Genomic DNA, 18,665 nt, shown 5'->3' with positions numbered 1-18,665 from the left:
GAGGAGCGCCTACGTCAGCCCCTCGTCTGGAACCCCATGGTTAGCACTCAGCGAGGCCACTTGGTTGGGAGTAGGCCTCATGTTTCTTGGGGTCCCATGGCAGCAGGTCCAGCGCGCTCTCTAGGTGACTGGCTAGAGTTCACAGGTTTGTCAGAGGAGGTGCAGGTTGTCCAGCTACAGGGCATGAGAGGGGTTCAGAGCATGTGTCAAGACATCTCAGAGTCAGTTCTAGTTGACTGGCTCACGCCTCTCGAGCCAGTAGCACCCCGGTGGATGGGAGCCTTCACACGAGTAGAGGTTCTCATTTCAGTCAGGGCTTGCTCAGAGACTGTCCCAGCCCTGTTCTTCGAGCTTCAGGGTGGGGGACGACTACAGAGAGTTGCAGTAGAGGCCCCGTAGGTAGCAGAGTGTTGTTTCCAGAGGATCTGAGTTGTGGGCATCTGTGGGAGGACTTGCGTCATAGACCCTGACCCAGCAGCTCTTGAGACAGGACACTAGAGGCTATGGGCTTGGGAGTGCTGTCCACTGGCACGAGTACAGTGGGATCCTGGTGAGTGGCTATGGAGGGACCCATTCTCTTCTGCAGACCGCCCAGGAGTCCCTTTCTTTCAGTACACTGTTCGGCTTGGACGTCATATACTTGCAGCACAGAGTGAGGCCCGCCCCGTTGCAGCACGTCATTGGCAGGAGGAGGGTCTCACAGTTGAGTTCTAGGCAGCTTTTTGGCAGAGGCTGTGGGACTCCAGACAGCCGAGGTGCGTCACCTTGTTCCAGTGGTTGGTTGCACACAGAGCCACAGCAGTAGGGAGCTGGCTTGTACATAGTGGTCTCTCGGCCGCATGTACAGCCTGTGACCAGTTGGTGGAGAGTCAGCGTCACTGTCTTTGGGACTGTCCCTCGGCCCAGCAGGTGTGGCTACGAGTTCTTCGGCTGATGCCTGCCCTCTCCACGGCTCGACAGTACACTTGGGGGGCAGCGGCTTGGTCCACCCTCACGGGCCCGGCACTTCAGTTTGAGCTATCTTCCACCAGCAGGATGATAGTGATACAAGGGGGCCAGCCTACTATAGACCTTACTCCACAGGAGTGGAGCAGTGAGAGAGCGGAGTGTTGGGAGCTCATCAGCGGCCTAGCTCTCTGGTTCATCTTCGGGCCCGTTGTTTCCGCATCTTTGAGGCTCGCCTTGTACCACCAGCAGAGACTGTTCGTGACTTTTGGCTAGAGCTGATCCATACTCTCAGAGGACAACTTGAGGGACTACAGGGCAGCTCCGACCGCATGCGGGAGCGCCGCGAGGCTTTCCTTCGACTCTGGCGCCCTGGGCCGTTCTACTCCATGGTCCAGGGGGTGCTCAGATGGCACTACTGTCCACCTGTGTGGCTTTTCCCTCCTCCCATCTCTTGATTTAGCCCCATTGTACATATGCTGTTTTTTCATTGGGAGAGTCTCCCCACCATGCTTGTTGTAGCCCTCTCTTGCAGAGGTGAATGTAGCCCTATGGGTAGTTTTCATTAACTAATAGAAGGATCTTTTTCTCAAAAAAAAAAAAGAATACTCAGTATGTTCACTAACATTTATCAATAGCATGAATTTTTTAAAAAATGGTCCACCCTTTCTTAATCTCCCACATGGAATATAAGGATTTTTAGTATGGTTATTTATCACCCAACTTTCTCAACCAAAAAAAAAAAAGCATCCATCAAATTTAACCATCTACCATTGCAAAATTTATAATAAAAACTACACACCAACATAAATCTATAACATACTTATAATTTACATGTGAGATTTATCTTCGACGTTGTTGGAGTCTTCATCAACTTGAGCTTCATCATCAATAAAAACACACCTTTTGAGAACCCGATTCTTTTTATTGGGTGGAGTGTCCAAATGTCGGACTCGTGATGATGCCTCATGATTGATAGTTCTCTTTGGAATACAGCCAGACCTTAGCTTCATGCTCACTTGACGGTTGCTGAAAGGAGAAACTGGAGGTTTTTTTTTTTTTCTATCCCTCTTATGTGCTCGCAACTTATGGTTATAAGACACTCCACATAGACATTCAAAATAAATTGGCAATTGCGAGAAATCCAGTTTTTCATGCTCACATAAAGCACATTGAGGTGCATTATCACTATGCCAAGGAGAGACTCTCAGCATGAGAGATCAACTTGGCTTATGTGCCGCCACAGGATAACCTTGCCGATTTATTCACAAAGGCATTGAAATTTGAAGCTTTCCACAAAGCTTTGGGCTTGCTTCCCTGTCTGGATTGATCATGTCCTTAGGGCATGGCACTTCCATATACACTATATGACAGCTCTCGTTCAACGCATCACTCTCTGAGGGGATTTGTTACCATATATATAGCAGTGATGTGTGTGAACACAATTAGGACCATCAAGACACTTTTTCCCTTTAGTAGGAGGTTTTTTTTCTTCCGTGCATTGTATATATGCTCATCACTCTAGCGCTAACTTATCTTTCTATTTGCACACTAAGCAATACACTCTCTATTGTGTGCCTTGAGCTTTCTTCATGTCTCTAAGTTGTGTGTCATCCTTGCAACCCTAATTCCAACAACCGGTCTCTCACGCTGACTTTTAGTAATCATTTTCCTCCAGGCATTTTATATACACCCATCACTCTATGGCTAATTTAATTTCTATTTGCGCACTAAGCAATACATTCTCTGTTGTGTTGCCTTGAGCTTCTTCATTGTCTCCAAGTTGTGTGTCATCATTGCAACCCTAATTTCCAACAACCGTCTCTCATGCTAACTTTTAGTAATCGTGTTCAAATAATTGATCAAGTTCTTTATGAGACCTTGATCCCTTCTTATTGTCCTTGTTGATGGTTGCTCTAGCAGCCTCATCCAATCACTGGTTGAAAAAGAGACTAAGAATCTTCCTATACATAAAATGAATTATGTCTTTTGAGGCATCGCAATCAAAGATACACCTTATCACGAAGAGAATAGCTGTGGGGTTGGGGGGGGGGGGGGGGGGGGGGGGGGGGGGGGGGGGGGTGTTGCTATTTAAACTAATAAATAACAAAGAACTAATACTAGCTCAAGGAGACCAAATACCAAGACTCGGAAAGTGTTTGTACAAAACATTATAGGTTCTAAAACTTTGTACTACTTAGTGAAGTGAAGGCATGAACCTCCATTGATTAAAATAGTTGAAGAGCAATTGCATCCTTAAAGAACTCTATACAAAAGTTGATCAAGCATAAGGAAGGTGGGACGTCACCTCATCCATTCAATCAAGAAAAAAATTTGCTAGGCTTGGATGAGTATTAGAGGCGTCAATTGACTCTGAAATGAAAACGGTTGCCTTTTGTACAAAGGATTGAAAATTAGTTTTCAACATTATAAGAGTTTCATTTTAATACCCACTCTGGCAAGGTTAGCTAGGGCCATACAAATTATTAAGAAGTATCCAAATTATAAAGTTTATAGGATAGCCCACAAATGACAACTACAGACGAGAGTACATGCAACCAGTTTTTATAATGGACTTATGTAATCCATAATAGCCCAAAGGTTTCATTAACATATCATATCCTATGAAAAAGTTCACAAATTCATAGGTAGCATAAGAAGATGATGATTTTATTTCCACAGTTTTAACAAGTTCCAAGTCCAAGGACCGCCGACCGTTAGGCCCATGATATCTAACAAGCTATGTATATACTTTTTCCTAAGCATATTGGAGGTAATGCACCTTCTAGAGAAAGACAGGTGTAAACACCATCTAGATGAAGAAAAGGCTAAGAGATCGAGGAGCCTTCAGTCCCTACTGTATCCCACATCATATCATATTAAAAGGAAGTTTTTAGCCATAGTATCTATATTCATGTGGAAAGGTAGAGTGAAAATAGCACGCACTTGAGTATAAAGCTGAAAAAGATAATACACCTTAATGGAAAATTAACAACCCCATTCTTGAGGGAAGGAAACCTATTAGTAGTGCTTTCCATACATAGATCTGCAGGAGGGAAGTTTTTGTTCCCCCCCCCCCCCTTTTACAGTTCGAAGTTCCAGATCATTATTTCATCGCTGGATCCATAAATCATATTCCACATCCAGACCACCAAACTTTCGAGAAAAGAGCAAGACAATGGACAGAAGAAAAATTTCTGATTTACAATTCGCCATTGGCAGACAAAAGAACTTGAGACCGACAAAATCCACAAACAATCATGTTCTGACCTTAGGTGGCATAGACCATGCAGACGACTAGATGAACAAAAATGACCTTCTTCTTATTCACATGTTTCTCCACATACATATTGCCTGACAACTTTCAAATACCCGTCCAATTGAATATTCCCGAGATTAGCCTGCTAAAAAAATATGGATGTGGTCCTAAAAACAGACTCATTGAGGTATTTCTGTTTATTTCATTACAATTACGAGCATTATTTGAGGGGGATTAAAAAATAAAATTATGTGGCTTTGCTTGTGATCTAAGGCTGTATCTAATCCAAAACACTATACAATATTCGACTCAAAACAATCTGGTATGAAACGCGTACATCCTGTAACATTCATTATCCTAAAAAGAGATCAAAGCAGGTGCTATATCAATGAAGAAGACCCTGCTTCACCTTGCAGAAGGCCGTTGCGTATTTGATCTGCAACATCACGAACTGCTCCAGGACCATGAGGAATAAAGACAGTCGAATTTTTCGAAGAGGCTCCAATGTCGCGCATGGTGTCAAAGTACTGTGTGACAAGTACCATGTCCATCACATCCTTGGCTGTCGTACCAGGTACGTTATGAGAGAAGTTGAGAACACTCTCGCGTAGCCCATCCACAATAGCTTGCCTCTGTCTAGCAATACCAAGCCCTGACAGATACTTGGATTCAGCCTCAGCCTCTGCACGTTTCACTTGAAGAATTTTCTCTGCTTCAGCTTTCTCCTGAGTAGCAACTCTCATTCTTGAGGCTAACAATCAGAACGACAGCAATTAGATCTGACTGACAAAATTCTAGACGGTTAACAAAAAGCCTATAGCAACATACCTGCATTGATTTCATTCATTGCTCGCTTCACCGTATCGTCTGGGACAATGTCAACAATCAACGTCTGCACTATCTCAAATCCGTAATTGGACATGGCCTGCCGAACGCAAACAGCAAAGTCTTTATGTAACATGCACATCCCTCTCATCATCAGCTTCTTTGTTGATAATGTACAGAAGTCTTCAGGAAATCAGTTTTCAGTAAAAGAAAGCACACCTTTTCCAGTTCATCAGCAACCGCCTTTCCAACCTCACTTTTTTGCTCAAAGACATCATCCAAGTTCATCTTTGGCACAGTAGCCCTCACCACTACACACACAGAAAGGCTCAGATTATCGACCTTCAAAAAAGTGAAAAGGCACATACAAGGGGTACGTAAGTAGCTGGAATAGAGAGATTTTCTTTGGGGGAGGGGGATCCTCACCATCAAACACATAAGACTGTATCTGTTCGCGAGGATTTGTGAGCTTGTAGAAGGCATCCTTAGCATTAGTTTGAATAGCTCTATATTGTACAGATGCCACAACATTCACAAATACATTGTCCTGCAATAGAACTAGATGTTGAGCTAACTTCTATAAAAAGATGCTGCAGATCCTAATTGTACAAGTACATTGTCCTGCAACAGAGCTAAATTTTGAGCTCACTTGTTTTGAAAGATGTCGCAGATCCTATATGATTTATGGTAACACATACCTTTGTTTTTGTCTCACATCGAACATCTAATTGCTGCACACGCATTGATAATACTCCAACAACATAACTTCCAAGGCACCAGGGTACACAATGACAACCAGGCTCCAAAACATGATCAAACTTCCCAAAGTTTTCTTTTATGGCTACAGTTGACTGATCCACTTGCATGCACCCAAGAGTCTGCCCCATACTGAACCCTGCAAGAAACAAACACAAGACTACATCAGCCTTCCCTTCAACAAAAGTATTAACCATTGTTTTCAACTGGTAAAAGAGTTGAGAATTTCTTCAGCCCACCTTCACCTCTCCTCGACGTAAAGCCGAGCCGTGAAAACTCCTATTTAAAACTGTATTTTAATGGGACTAGCTGGGAGCATGTCATCAGTACTGATGTGGCACGTCACTGTGTCACATGGTACACTAACATGGCACTACCACATCTGAGCAATTATCTGAGGCAAAAGGAGAAGTGGGTTGCAGCCGCAGCACAGGCCACAAAGAAGGGGACGAGAAATCCAAATTTAAAAGTAGACAGGGCCCCCTCCATTTCAGGATTATTCCAAATAAGTTAGTCTTTGCAAGGTCTCTACCCTCCGTTTTGGCAATTAAGCCTTTCTAGTGTTCATGGGTTCAAGGTCCAGTGCATCTTTTTAAGTGCCACTCACACCGCTTGATGCCTTTTTGAAGTTAAGGTTTTGTTTTGCTGTTTTTTAGATTCTAGAGTTGAGCATGGCAGATTATTCCCCTCCCAAGAGGGTTGATCAGGAATAGACGATAGGGGACACACTTCAATGGAGCTTAGGAATACTCCCTTCACTTAGCACTACCACTCAAGAAAATCATTATGAGCACGTAACACCTCCATCTCTCTCTTTAAGGTTGAGCTCATGCATAGTTTATAAGCAGGTTTCAGAGGATTTAGATTAATTCAATTCATGCTTAAACAGCATCCAAGAGGTATCGTAAAGAACTACAAGAGAAAGGTAGACATATGGATACTGAGAGATTATGCACATTGCCCGACATGTCAAAGCAAGACAAGAATCAAGTGTGTTATGTGCTAGAGACTCATGGCTGAGATTTGAAAACATCAAATAGACTAATGGCAACCACACAATAAAAAAATTTGGTCTACAAAGAAATGTGAGTTTCAGGAACATGGGTTTCTTGGCATCAATGCTTATGCAAGTTTTGATACAAGAGATGCAAAAATATTAACCTCTCAAAGCTCTCAGCCATCTGTAGATATGCTGATAACAGTGTCATAGGCCATCTAATGATACCGCTGATAACAGTGTCATTTTTTACGCATGTCACCCCAAGAAACCATCATAGAAGTCAAAAACCGTAGTACCTGCTCTTTGTAGGCATTGGGCAACTAGTTCATTGTTGGGTTCCGTTACCCTTGAATCGATATATCAGGAGCCCGAACTACAAATGACAACTCCCACTGGAGGATGATTTAAGAGGAAGAGCTTGTCATCCTCGAGTTATGGAAAACCAGCAATCACAAACTATTCATTCCCCCAATTCCACCAGGTGCATTAAAAATTTCTAACCCTTTCATAGGGGCCTCCTACATGCTGTAGTGGTCTACAAGCTACACAAAATCCTTCAAGCATACTTAGGGTGATTCCCAAAACATCTTAACTCCATAAGAAAATATGTTTCACTCCTAAGATCAAAACTCAATAAGTAAAGATTCGACCAAATCTCTCAAAGGCACTCACCCTTCAGGTAAGTGTAAAATATAACTATGCACAATTTGTGCACTCATTGAATGTATGATACAAAAGTTGTCATATATGTACACATACCCGTGCTTAGATGCAATAAGCTGATTCTAAAAAAGAGATCCTTGACAATTTTCCCACATATCTCTTCGAAGAAGACAAAAAACTGGACTTAGAGCACATGGCTTTCATTAAAGCATGAAGGAGAGCTTCCTTCTATGATTCTTGACTTGAACATTGACAGAAATGTAAGTATTGACAACAATCAAGACATATCACTGAAAACTAGAGTTTGCAACACTACATCCCATCATCTTTATACTTCTGGGTTTCTCAGAACTTGTGAGACATATGCCACAGACATTGCATGAGCCATGTATATAACCGCATGTTAAGCTTAAACATGTACGAAATATGTTGCCTATTAACACATATCTTCACTAAAGTAGCGCCAAATTTCTAAGAAACTATTGGGGGCATGTCTAACAAAAAGACAAGTCTGAGGAACTATTAAGGACATGCCTAACAAAAAAACTTTGCGTTTCAGTTCTGGCCAAGTGAGGTCTAGGATGCCTGAAAATAATGATACTATAAACCTTCCAGCCATGAAACTGAAATTTCATGTCGGTTTGGTCATACAGATAAGGCGTACATCAAGGAAGAAAAGCCAGAGAATTCTTGTCAATTGTCAAACAACGCACCTCTCTCTCTCTCTCTCTCTCTCTCTCTCTCTCTCCATACACAGAAACGTGCACATGCGCTAGGAACTTGACAAGGGAGGGCGAGCAGGCATGGATACCTGGAGTCTGGAAAGGAAGAAGCCGCTGCAGGACGAAGATGGAGAAAACAGTCGCGGCCGGCCGCAAATCAAACAATGCGGCACTGTCAGATCTGGCTCAAACTCCTCGTTGCCATCACTTTAAATCCTTGGATATAGTAAGTAGGAAGCATCCAATCCTCTGATTATGCCGTTCACTTCCACACACTTTTAGAAGCGTTTCGCACGGAGGCAAACAGCCTATAAGAGCTGGTTCACACTAAGGACATCATGGAGAGGAAGAGTTGCATACGCCATGTATAGTAAAATCCCTCGGTTCTCGCAGCCCTACATGCTCTGCACTAATCCCTGCAAGCAGCGTAGTTAGTTGAAGCCTTTGGGTATTTAAACAAACTTCTCATGAACAGGCATTCCCGACACTCTTGTTAGGAAGCTATAAAGATGAAGTCTAAAACAAGGGCCAATGCCTCTCTCAAGAATAAGAAAACTAAAGCAGCAACAATTTCTTGGTCTAAAACGGCTTCAAAAAGTTTTTTCAATTCAACATGCCGACCTACGAAATTGTAAGCGACACTAGCCCTTGAATGACCATGTTCTTGACTAACAATGCAAATTGATGTCTTTTCTGACACAAAATTGGTCATTCTATGGTGGAAATACAATTAATAGAGACTAATGGCCCAATTGAGCATCTGATGGCGGAATCGCCAACTTCAGCACCCAAAAAAACTTACAATGTTAAATTTATGTTGTCCTCACAATGCCCTAAGTGTTAATGATTGACTATGAAAATTGTTGTCATGCGCTTGTGTTTTGGTTGAATCCAATTGAATAGTGTGATTCCTTGTGAAGGTGTTGTGTGGAGGCAATCTCCAGACTCCAATTTTCTTTTGGCAACGCCCAAAGCTTTTGTCTGTGTTTTGGAGTGAATCTTGCTGCTTCAAAGTGTCCCTTCTCACAAGCTCACACAAGCTACAATTCCTAGCCCTGGCTATAATACCAATGTTAGAAACAAGAGAGAAGGAAGCCATAGCCATAGCTATACACGGTAGTCGATTAAAAGTTGCCAAGAGAGTTTTCATTAAGAAAACCATTATATATATATAAGGCTTTGCATGTAAGAGTGGTTGCATGCATGCATGCTAGCTTTACTTTTCTACATGGCTATATGAGCCTAACATCTCTAGCAAGAGATCTTATGCTACCATAGTGGTGTTTATCGAGTGTTTGTAAGCATGTCTAATAGTGGCGAGGAGCCGACACTATTGTGTAGTCGTGTGAAGCTATGTTTATTAGCCCAACAAATCAATGGATTATCTAGCAAAGGACCTATTGCTATCAAGCTATTGTGTTGGCAGTGCTGCTACTATTACCCTCAAACATTGCCCTCAAACATTGAAAGATGCAACCGAAAAGTGGTATTGCCACTATCCAGCGTATAAGCTGAGAAACTGCTCTAAATTGAAGAAGGTTTACCACTATCTAGTGTGTAAGTTGAGAACCTACTCTAAACTCAAGAAGGATTTCATCTTGGAATACAATGATAACAGAGATGATGAAGACATCTTGTGTAAATTGGATAAGATACGGTAAGGGAGGTTACACAAACCGCCATCAAAAAAAAGAATACGAGCCTAGTTTTTTAGTGGGTTCAAAAGTAAAGAGCTGAGGGAGCAAGAGGTAGAGGTCCAACTAAGAAATTCAATGACCTGGTTTAGTGAGCCTCAAAATTGGAATAGTATGCTAAGAAGGAAAGGAGTTGAAGATTCAAATCTAGCTCTATTTCCAATGAAAGTTCTTCAAATGGCACTTCATCAGACTCTAGCTCATCTAACACTAAGATTTCTGAAGATGAAGCATAGCTAAAGTCAAAGAAGAAAGGAGCATGGACAAGAAAATCGATGAGTTGTCCAATCAAATCTCTGATATCTCTGAAACCAGACCATCGTTGAGCAAGGTGGAGACTTGGTCAGATGCAAAACTAACCAGCATCACATTGACGGATGTCATAAAATCTAATATCTAACCAACGCAAAGATTTTCTCATATTAAACTGATCCTTTAATGTGGGAGAATAAACGCGAACAAGGGTTAGGATGACCATCGTTGAGCAAGGTGGAGACTTGGTCAGATGCAAAACTAACCAGCATCACATTGACGGATGTCATAAAATCTAATATCTAACCAACGCAAAGATTTTCTCATATTAAACTGATCCTTTAATGTGGGAGAATAAACGCGAACAAGGGTTAGGATATAGACATGTGCTTATAGATTTATCTCAACACGTGGCCAATGGTAAAGGGGCCCAAATGAGAGATGGTATATCAAAGACCAAGGCTAACCAATGGAGCGTAAAGACCTTAGGGTTAGCTTCATTAAGACCTCCAATAGTTAGTGTTAAAAGTTCTTTGACCTTAGGTAAGCTAGGGCTGTGGTTGAGGTGGGAACCCGACCCAAGCTTAAGGTGCTTGACATGCCTGATAACTAAGATGCTTGAGATGCTTGAGGTGCTTGATGATTAAGATGATTGAGGTGCTTGTCATGCTTGAGATGCTAGGGTTGTACTTGAGGTGATAACCCAGCCCAAGCTTGAGGGGCTTAAGGACCAATCTTGTTGTGAGAACTAGGCCCAAGGTTGAGGGGCTTGAGGTGGTACAAAAGTCAAAGTGAATCCCTACAAGGAGGGGGCGAGCCATGCAAGAAGGGGGGATGGTTGCTTGACCACTCTCTCTCCCAAAGGGCACCCCTTGCCCAAGGGCAAAGTAGGACACATGTCAAGCCCCTAGCTAGGTTGCCCTCATGGTGTGCTTGAAGCCTATTGGTTAGCCACCCAAGGGGTCCAATGATAATTTAGAATATTAAACTAATTGTTTTTACATTTATCAAACCCTCTCTCTCAAAGGGGAAAGGGGGACACTTGTCCCAAGGCTACCCTTGTTGCTTGGTATGACTCTTGCTAGTGATTGGCTGGGCATGGACGGGTCCAATGAGCTTCAAGCATGAGCTACAAGGGGGGGTCGACCAAAGCAAGTAGGGGACCTGCTTAGGGGGTATACTCTCCCACACACACTCTTATTGTGTGAAGTGCAAAGTGCAAGATCTCCCTCTCCTTATCCAAGCAAGTAGAGAGGTTGAGAGCCTACACCAACACTCTTGGCTATGGAATGAAAATCCAACCAAGAGACATGCTTCAATGCTCAAGCTTGCCATCTTCTCCATCTTCATTGCTATGCTATTATGTATGCTAGCAAGAAGAGAGATGATAAGTGAGGAACTAATTCTTTCTCCTATGAAATGTTTCTTCTTCCTCTTCCCTACCCTCATTCCCTGCTACCTCTCTCCACCTTCTAAGGTGTTTGAGGTCTTGGGACTGAGGCTTGGGATAGTTAACGCTTTCCTCAAAGTTTATGTTATGCTCGTGATGCATGAAGCTTTCCATCTTCATTGCAACACCTAGGTCACAAGGAACACAAAGATTGTATTGTAACAAGTCTCTCTTGATGGGCGAAATCATAATACAAATGCCTGTTGGAGGGGGGACCGGATCCACATAAATCCGGTCCTCAACTGTTGTCATGTTCTCTAAATTCTCCCTCTTGCGAAAGTATTGTTCATGCCAAGCTAACTAAATGCTATGTGTAACATTTAATGGCCTAGTAACTTGTGTGTAGCGGAAAATAACATGAACATAGTGAGCATTTCATTAGAATAGATTCCTAATGAGCATAACAAGAGTGCTTGGGTGGAGAGAGCAACAAAAAGCATAACACCTAGTTAGATAGCATGAACAATACTTCAAAAGAGAGAGAAATTAAGCTATTGACAACTGTTGAGGATTGGATTTATATGGAGTCAGTCCCCCCTCCAAAAGGCTTTGTATTATAGGTTTCCCCATCAGGAGAGACATTTTACAATACAATGCTTTGTGTTCCTCCAATAATAGCTAGTGCAATGAAGATGGAAACTTCAAGCACTAAGCAAAACACCTTATAAAACACAACATCAATTCCCTCACGGTCTCAGACCCAAGACCTCACACACCTTTGAAGATGGTGAGAGCTAGCGGGGTATGAGAGTAGATTGAGAGGAAGAAGGAGTAGTCTTACGAGAAAGATGTACATCTCCTCACATAATCACTCATATTAGCATAGCATAGCTTAGTAATTAGGAGATGAGCATGCATTGAAGCTTGTCTCTTGGTTGGATTTGCATCACAAAGCCAAGAGTTGTTGGTGTAGGCCTCCCTTCTCACAAGCTTGGAGTAGGTGATAAGCTTTCCAGTAAAGCTTGAGAAAGAGAGAGAGAGAGAGAGAGAGAGAGAGAGAGAGAGAGAGAGAGAGAGAGAGAGAGAGAGAGAGAGAGTCTTCTTGCTCCACACATGAGCTAGTGTGAGTGTGTAAGTGACAATGCCTTGAGAAATTTAGTCCCCCTGTCTCTCTTGGTCGACCCCTCATGCTATTTCCTCATGCTGGCTTCCCATTGGACCCCTCCAGGCTTAGCCAATAGGATTTAAGGAGCATAAGTGATAGTCTTCTGACATGTGTCCCCCTTTCCCCTTTTGTGAGAGCTTTAGCTAATTAAATAATGCAACTAAACTCTCATTGGACCCCTTTGTCTCCTAGCCAATAGGAATCAGGCAAGCCATTGGCCTGCCAAATTCTCATTGGACCTCTTGAGAGACTGTCCAATAGTCTCCTTTGGATCCATATTGTGGCTGGTCTGCCAGCTTAACCAATATTCTAGATTTTTATCCCCTGATACTTCCCCATATTAAATGATCAGTTTAACATGAGAAAATCATTTAGGAGAATTAGATATTAGTTATTATGACATTACCTCTCTCTTGAAATCATAGTCCTCCTCGACTATGGGGTAGAAAAGATAAAGCCCATTCATTAGTCCTTTTTCTAGCGGGTAGAGGATCCCTATGTTACCCTAAGACATCGTTCCAGAATGGATGACTAATCCCTTTGGCGCTTGAGAGCCTAAGCTGCCACAAGCATGTCTGCACATTAGTCCTATCAATCTTCCATAGTAGAGTGACAAGCTCTACTTGGTGTTTGGGAGAGGTCGTCTACGCAAACTTGATCTAAGCATGCGTACTACTTAACATTTGTGCACAATAAAGAAAAAGAGAGTCTTATAAGACAAAAAATTTGTTCATTTTAAACATTTGTACATTTGCTTACTCTAGGGAAGCATTGCAAGCATTGACAAGGTTTAGATTATCCTTTAATTGTATGCCTTGCATCCATCTAGCATCTTCAAAAGGATAATTCTTAAACTTAATAAGATATCGGCGGATTGTTTTACCACCTCTTAGTACCTTGTCTTCATGTCAGAGAATGGACTCGGGCTGCAGTACCTCTTCTTGGTCCTCGATCTCCGGTGGGTCTTCAATAGTTGGTTCTTGAGGTGGCTCTCCTTTGTAAGGCTTTAGTAGGCTCACATGAAAAGCATGGTGTATGAGCCAATGGTTGGGCAACTTGAGTTGATAGGCCATCTCATTGATTGGCCTAAGAATCTAGAAGGAACATAGTACCTTTTTGCTAACTTAGCATAGTACTTTTGGTGTCCCGTAGGATTCTTGCCCGTCGTGTGCCTTAATCGAGCCTTGGGAAATTTAAGTAAGACCCAATTATTTTCTTTAAAGTCTTGGGCTCTTCTGCGCTTATTAGCAGCAGTCTTTTGCCTTTGCTGTGAGATAGAGATAGCATCCTTAATCTTTTGGAAAGATTCTTGTAGGTCTCGGCTGTACCCATCTGCAGCGAAGATCACTCGGCCGTCTTGAGAGTGCATCGGCTACTTGATTATGCTTGCTAGCAATGTGAGCAATATGAAAATGAAATTGCGAAAGGAAATTTTCTCACCTCAGTTGTTTGTCGGAGAGCTTGGTCTACGTCATAAAGTACTTAAGACTTTGATGATCCGTCCGCACAAAGAAAGGAGTCCCCAATAAACAGTGCTTCCATGAGTCTAAGGCATGTAGAACTGCAAGGAGTTCCTTTTCATATATTCCTAGAGCTTGCTCAACAGGGTCGATCCTTTGACTTTCATAGGCTATGGCGTGCCCTTCTTGGAGCAAAATAGCTCCAAGGCAATCACCACAAGCGTCACATTGGACCTCAAAAGGCTTTGAGAGATCCGGCAGTGTAAGCACAGGTTGAGAGATAAGCTTGTCTTTAAGCTTTTCAAAAGCATTGTTCTCCTTGGCAGACCATGCATACCCAACGTTTTTCTTTGTTAGGTCATGTAATGGTCCTGCTATTAGTGATAAATTTTCTATGAAGCGTGTATAGTATGCACACATACCTATAAAGCTTCTTATTTCATGAAGATTCCTTGGTTTAGGCCATCCTTTTATTACCTTTAACTTTGATGGATCCATTTGGATGCCATCTTGAGAGATAATGTGACCTAAATACTGAATCTCTTGTAAGAAAATTTCACTTTTCTTTCGGTTAACATAAAGTTTATTCTATCTTAATACTTTAAATATTACCTGGAGGTGTTGCTTGTGTTCGTCTAATGAATTAGAGTAGATGATGATATCATCAAAGAACACTCCAGTAAAGGTTCAATGAGGCTTGAATAGCTTCTCCATCAAGCGATTGAATGTGGCTGGTGCATTGGTCAAGCCAAAAGGCATGACAATGTATTCGTAAAGACCAAATTCAGTGCGAAATGCGGTCTTTACAATGTCTTGATCAACTATCCTTATTTGATGGTAGCCACTTTTTAGGTCAATCCTACTAAAGTAGGTGGACCCTTGTAGCTTATCAAATAGGTCTTCTACCCGTGGAACGGGAAACCTATTTTTGATAGTGATCCTATTTAGTTCTCTATAGTTGACACACATACGATATGTGTCGTCTTTCTTTTGCACTAGTAAGATAGTTGAGCAAAATGGAGATGAGCTAGGCCCAACCATGCCCTTCTCAACTAACTCGTGCACTTGCCGCATAATCTCCTCTTGTTGAGCTTGAGAAACTCTATAAGGAGGTTTATTAGGCGGTGAACTTCTTGGAAGAAGTTCAATTGCATGGTTAGCATTGCCTCGTATAGGGATGTTGTCAATAAAGACATCTTGAAACCCTTAAGAAAATTGGATAACTCTAATTCCTTGTGATTTTTTATATTTTCTTTTGCTAAAGCATTAGGTTCATTTTGAGAATCTTTAGCAAAAATCATGTACACGGAAATAGAGCTACTTATTGACTTATTGAAAGCTTGCGTATGTACAATGGGTATCATGTTACCCATTTCCTTAGCATCTATGTACATATCTTTTTCCCTGAACCTAAAATAGATTCTCCTTTCAGGGAATTTAACATTGGTAGCCATGCGATCAAACCATGGTGCCCCTAGGATTACATCCTCGTGCTTGAGAGCAGAGATAAAGAAGTCCTCTTTGTCCACATCGCTTTGGACTAGGAGCCTCAATTTCCCAATTAAGGGAGTGACTGAAGCTTCTTGTAAAGGCCTGGGTGACTAGACTTAGGATCCTCCTCCCAACCTCCCAATATAAAGGTAGGCTCCTAGCCACTTTCCCTAGATGGATCCCCTTGTCCACACTGCCTACCCTGGCCCCTGGCCCACCAGTCTGTGACTCCCTGGGCTTGCCCTTGTCCTGACATTACTCCCCCCTTATGGAAGAGTTTTTGTCCTCGAAAACAAAAGTGGGGAACTTCTTCTTTAGAGCACTAATGTTTTCCCAAGTGGCACCTTCCTTAGGTTGAACTTTCCACTTGATTAAAGCTTGTCGATGTACATAATTGTAACATTTAATGGTCTAGTAACTTGTGTGTAGCGGAAAATAGCATGAACATAGTGAGCATTTCATTAGAATAGATTCCTAATGAGAATAACAAGAGTGCTTGGGTGGAAAGAGCAACAAAAAGTATAACACCTAATTAGATAGCATGAACAATACTTCAAAAGAGAGAGAAATTAAGCAATTGACAACAGTTGAGGATCTGATTTGCATGGAGCCGGTCCCCCCTCCAAAAGGCTTTGTATTATGGTTTCTCCCATCAAGAGAGACATTTTAGAATACAATCCTTTGTGTTCCTTCAATACTAGCTAGTGCTATGAAGATGGAAACTTCAAGCAAGCACTAAGCACAACAGCTATTAAACACAACACCAATTCCCTCACGGTCTCAGACCCAAGACCTCACACACCTTCGAAGATGGTGAGAGCTAGCGGGGTATGAGAGTAGATTGAGAGGAAGAAGGAGTATTCTTACGAGAAAGATATACATCTCCTCACATAATCACTAATATTAGCATAGTTTAGCTTAGTAATTAGCATGGTAGAGGAGATGAGCATGCATTGAAGCTTGGCTCTTGGTTGGATTTGCATCACAAAGCCAAGAGTTGTTGGTGTAGGCCTCCCTTCTCACAAGCTTGGAGTAGGTGGTAAGCTTTCCATTAAAGCTTGAGAAGGAGAGAGAGAGAGAGAGTCTTCTTGCTTCACACCTTGATTGTGTGAGTGTGTAAGTGAATAATTCCTTGAGAAAATCAGCCCCCTCTCTCTCTTGGTCGACCCCCCTTGCTAATTGCTCATGCTACAGCCCTATTGGACCTCCCCCATGCCTGGCCAATGGAAATTAAGCCGCATAAGTGATAGCCCTGACATGTGTCCCCCTTTCCCATTTTGTGAGAGCTTTTGCTCATTAATTAATGCAACTAAACTCCCATTGGACCCCTTTGTCTGCTAGCCAATAGGAATCAGGCAAGCCATTGGGCTGCTGAATGCTCATTGGACCCCTTGGGAGACTGTCCAATAGTCTTCTAGAGAGATTAATTCCTTTGGTTCTTTTATTAAGTGTTTTTAAGTTAATTAAACTAGACTTACTCTAGCCTAGTTCTCATAGGTCCACCTCCAAGGCCATCCAATAGGATTTGAGTACATGTTGTAGGCATCTGGGCTAGGGAGCTGATATGTGTCCTTCTTTCCCCTTGTGTACAAAGTAAGCTTGTGTGTGTGTGTGTGTGAGAGAGAGAGTTTCTCTCTCATCCCCTACTTCTTGGCTCTCCCCCTCCTTTGTAGGTCTTGAGAAAGACTTTGGGACACACACAAAGCATCCAATTCCCCTAGGCTTTTCACCCTTGGACACAACCTTTGAATTTTGGGCCTTAGCATTTTGGAAGTCTTAATGGGTTGAACCTTAGGGTCTTTTAAGCCCATTGTTGCACATTGCTCTTGTGCAGATGGCCCCCCCTTTGGATCCCTATTTTCCCTCCTTTGGATCCCTATTGTGGCTAGTCTACTAGCTTAGCCAATATTCTAGCTTTTTCTCCCCTGGCATTTCCCCATATTAAATGATCAGTTTAACATGAGAAAATTATTTAGGAGAATTAGATATTGTTTATTATGACATTACCTCTCTCTTGAAATCATAGTCGTCCTCGACTATGGGGTAGAGAAGATAAAGCATATTCATTAGTCTTTTTCCTGGTGGATAGAGGATCCCTATTTTACCCTACGACATCGTTCCAGAATGGATGACTACTCCATTTGGCATTTGAGAGCCTAAGCTGCCACAAGCATGTCTGCACATTAGTCCTATCAATCTTCCATAGTAGAGTGACAAGCTCTACTTGGTGTTTGGGAGACGTCGTCTCCGCAAACTTGATCTAAGCATGCATACTACTTCATTTTTGTGCACAATAAAGAAAAAGAGAGTCTTATAAGACAAAAAAATTTGTTCATTTTCAACATTTGTACATTTGCTTACTCTTGGGAAGCATTGTAAGCATTGACAAGGTTTAGGTTATCCTTTAGTTGTATGCCTTACATCCATCTAGCATCTTCAAAAGGATAATTCTTAAACTTAATAAGATATCGACGGATTGTTTTACCGCCTCTTAGTACCTTGTCTTCATGTTGGAGAATGGACTTGGGTTGCAGCACCTCTTCTTGGTCCTCGATCTCCGGTGGGTCTTCAATAGTAGGTTCTTGAGGTGGCTCTCCTTTGTAAGGCTTTAATAGGCTCACATGAAAAGCATTGTGTATGAGCCAATGGCTGGGCAATTTGAGTTGATAGGCCATCTCATTTATTGGCCTAAGAATTTGGAAGGGACCATAGTACCTTTTTGCTAACTTAGCATAGTACTTTTGGTGTCCCATAGGATTCTTGCCTGTCGTGTGCCTTAATCGAGCCTTGGGGAATTTTAATAAGACCCAATTAATTCTCTTTAAAGGCTTGGGCTCTTTTGTGCTTGTCAGCAGCAACCTTTTGCCTTTGCTGTGAGATAGAGATAGCATCCTTAATCTTTTGGAAAGATTCTTGTAGGTCTATGCTATACTCATCTGCATCGAAGATATTCCAGTGTACCTTAAGTAGCAAGGGACTTTTTGATCTTCCCTCTATTATTTCAAAAGGTGCTTTTTCTGTGGAAGTATGTACAGTGCTATTG

At 42.2% G+C, this 18,665-nt stretch overlaps 1 protein-coding gene across 1 annotated transcript; it reads right to left on the bottom strand.

The window, feature by feature from the left end:
- Positions 1-4,366: 4,366 nt before the first annotated feature.
- LOC147438139 (hypersensitive-induced response protein 1-like) lies at positions 4,367-8,408 on the bottom strand. The gene is made up of 6 exons (XM_086487474.1): positions 8,260-8,408; positions 5,728-5,924; positions 5,456-5,576; positions 5,249-5,340; positions 5,033-5,129; positions 4,367-4,955 (listed from the first exon to the last, which is right to left on the bottom strand). The coding sequence occupies exons 2-6, from the start codon at positions 5,914-5,916 to the stop codon at positions 4,585-4,587; spliced, it is 870 nt and encodes a 289-aa protein (XP_086343600.1). The 5' UTR covers positions 5,917-5,924; positions 8,260-8,408; the 3' UTR covers positions 4,367-4,584.
- Between the last annotated feature and the right edge of the window lie 10,257 nt (positions 8,409-18,665).

Source organism: Adiantum capillus-veneris, chromosome 17 (assembly GCF_014529385.1).
Source record: "Adiantum capillus-veneris isolate H3 chromosome 17, ASM1452938v2, whole genome shotgun sequence".
NCBI classification, from domain to species: domain Eukaryota; kingdom Viridiplantae; phylum Streptophyta; class Polypodiopsida; order Polypodiales; family Pteridaceae; genus Adiantum; species Adiantum capillus-veneris.
Note: the sequence above shows the minus strand (reverse complement) of the source record. Positions and strands in the feature narration are given on the sequence as shown.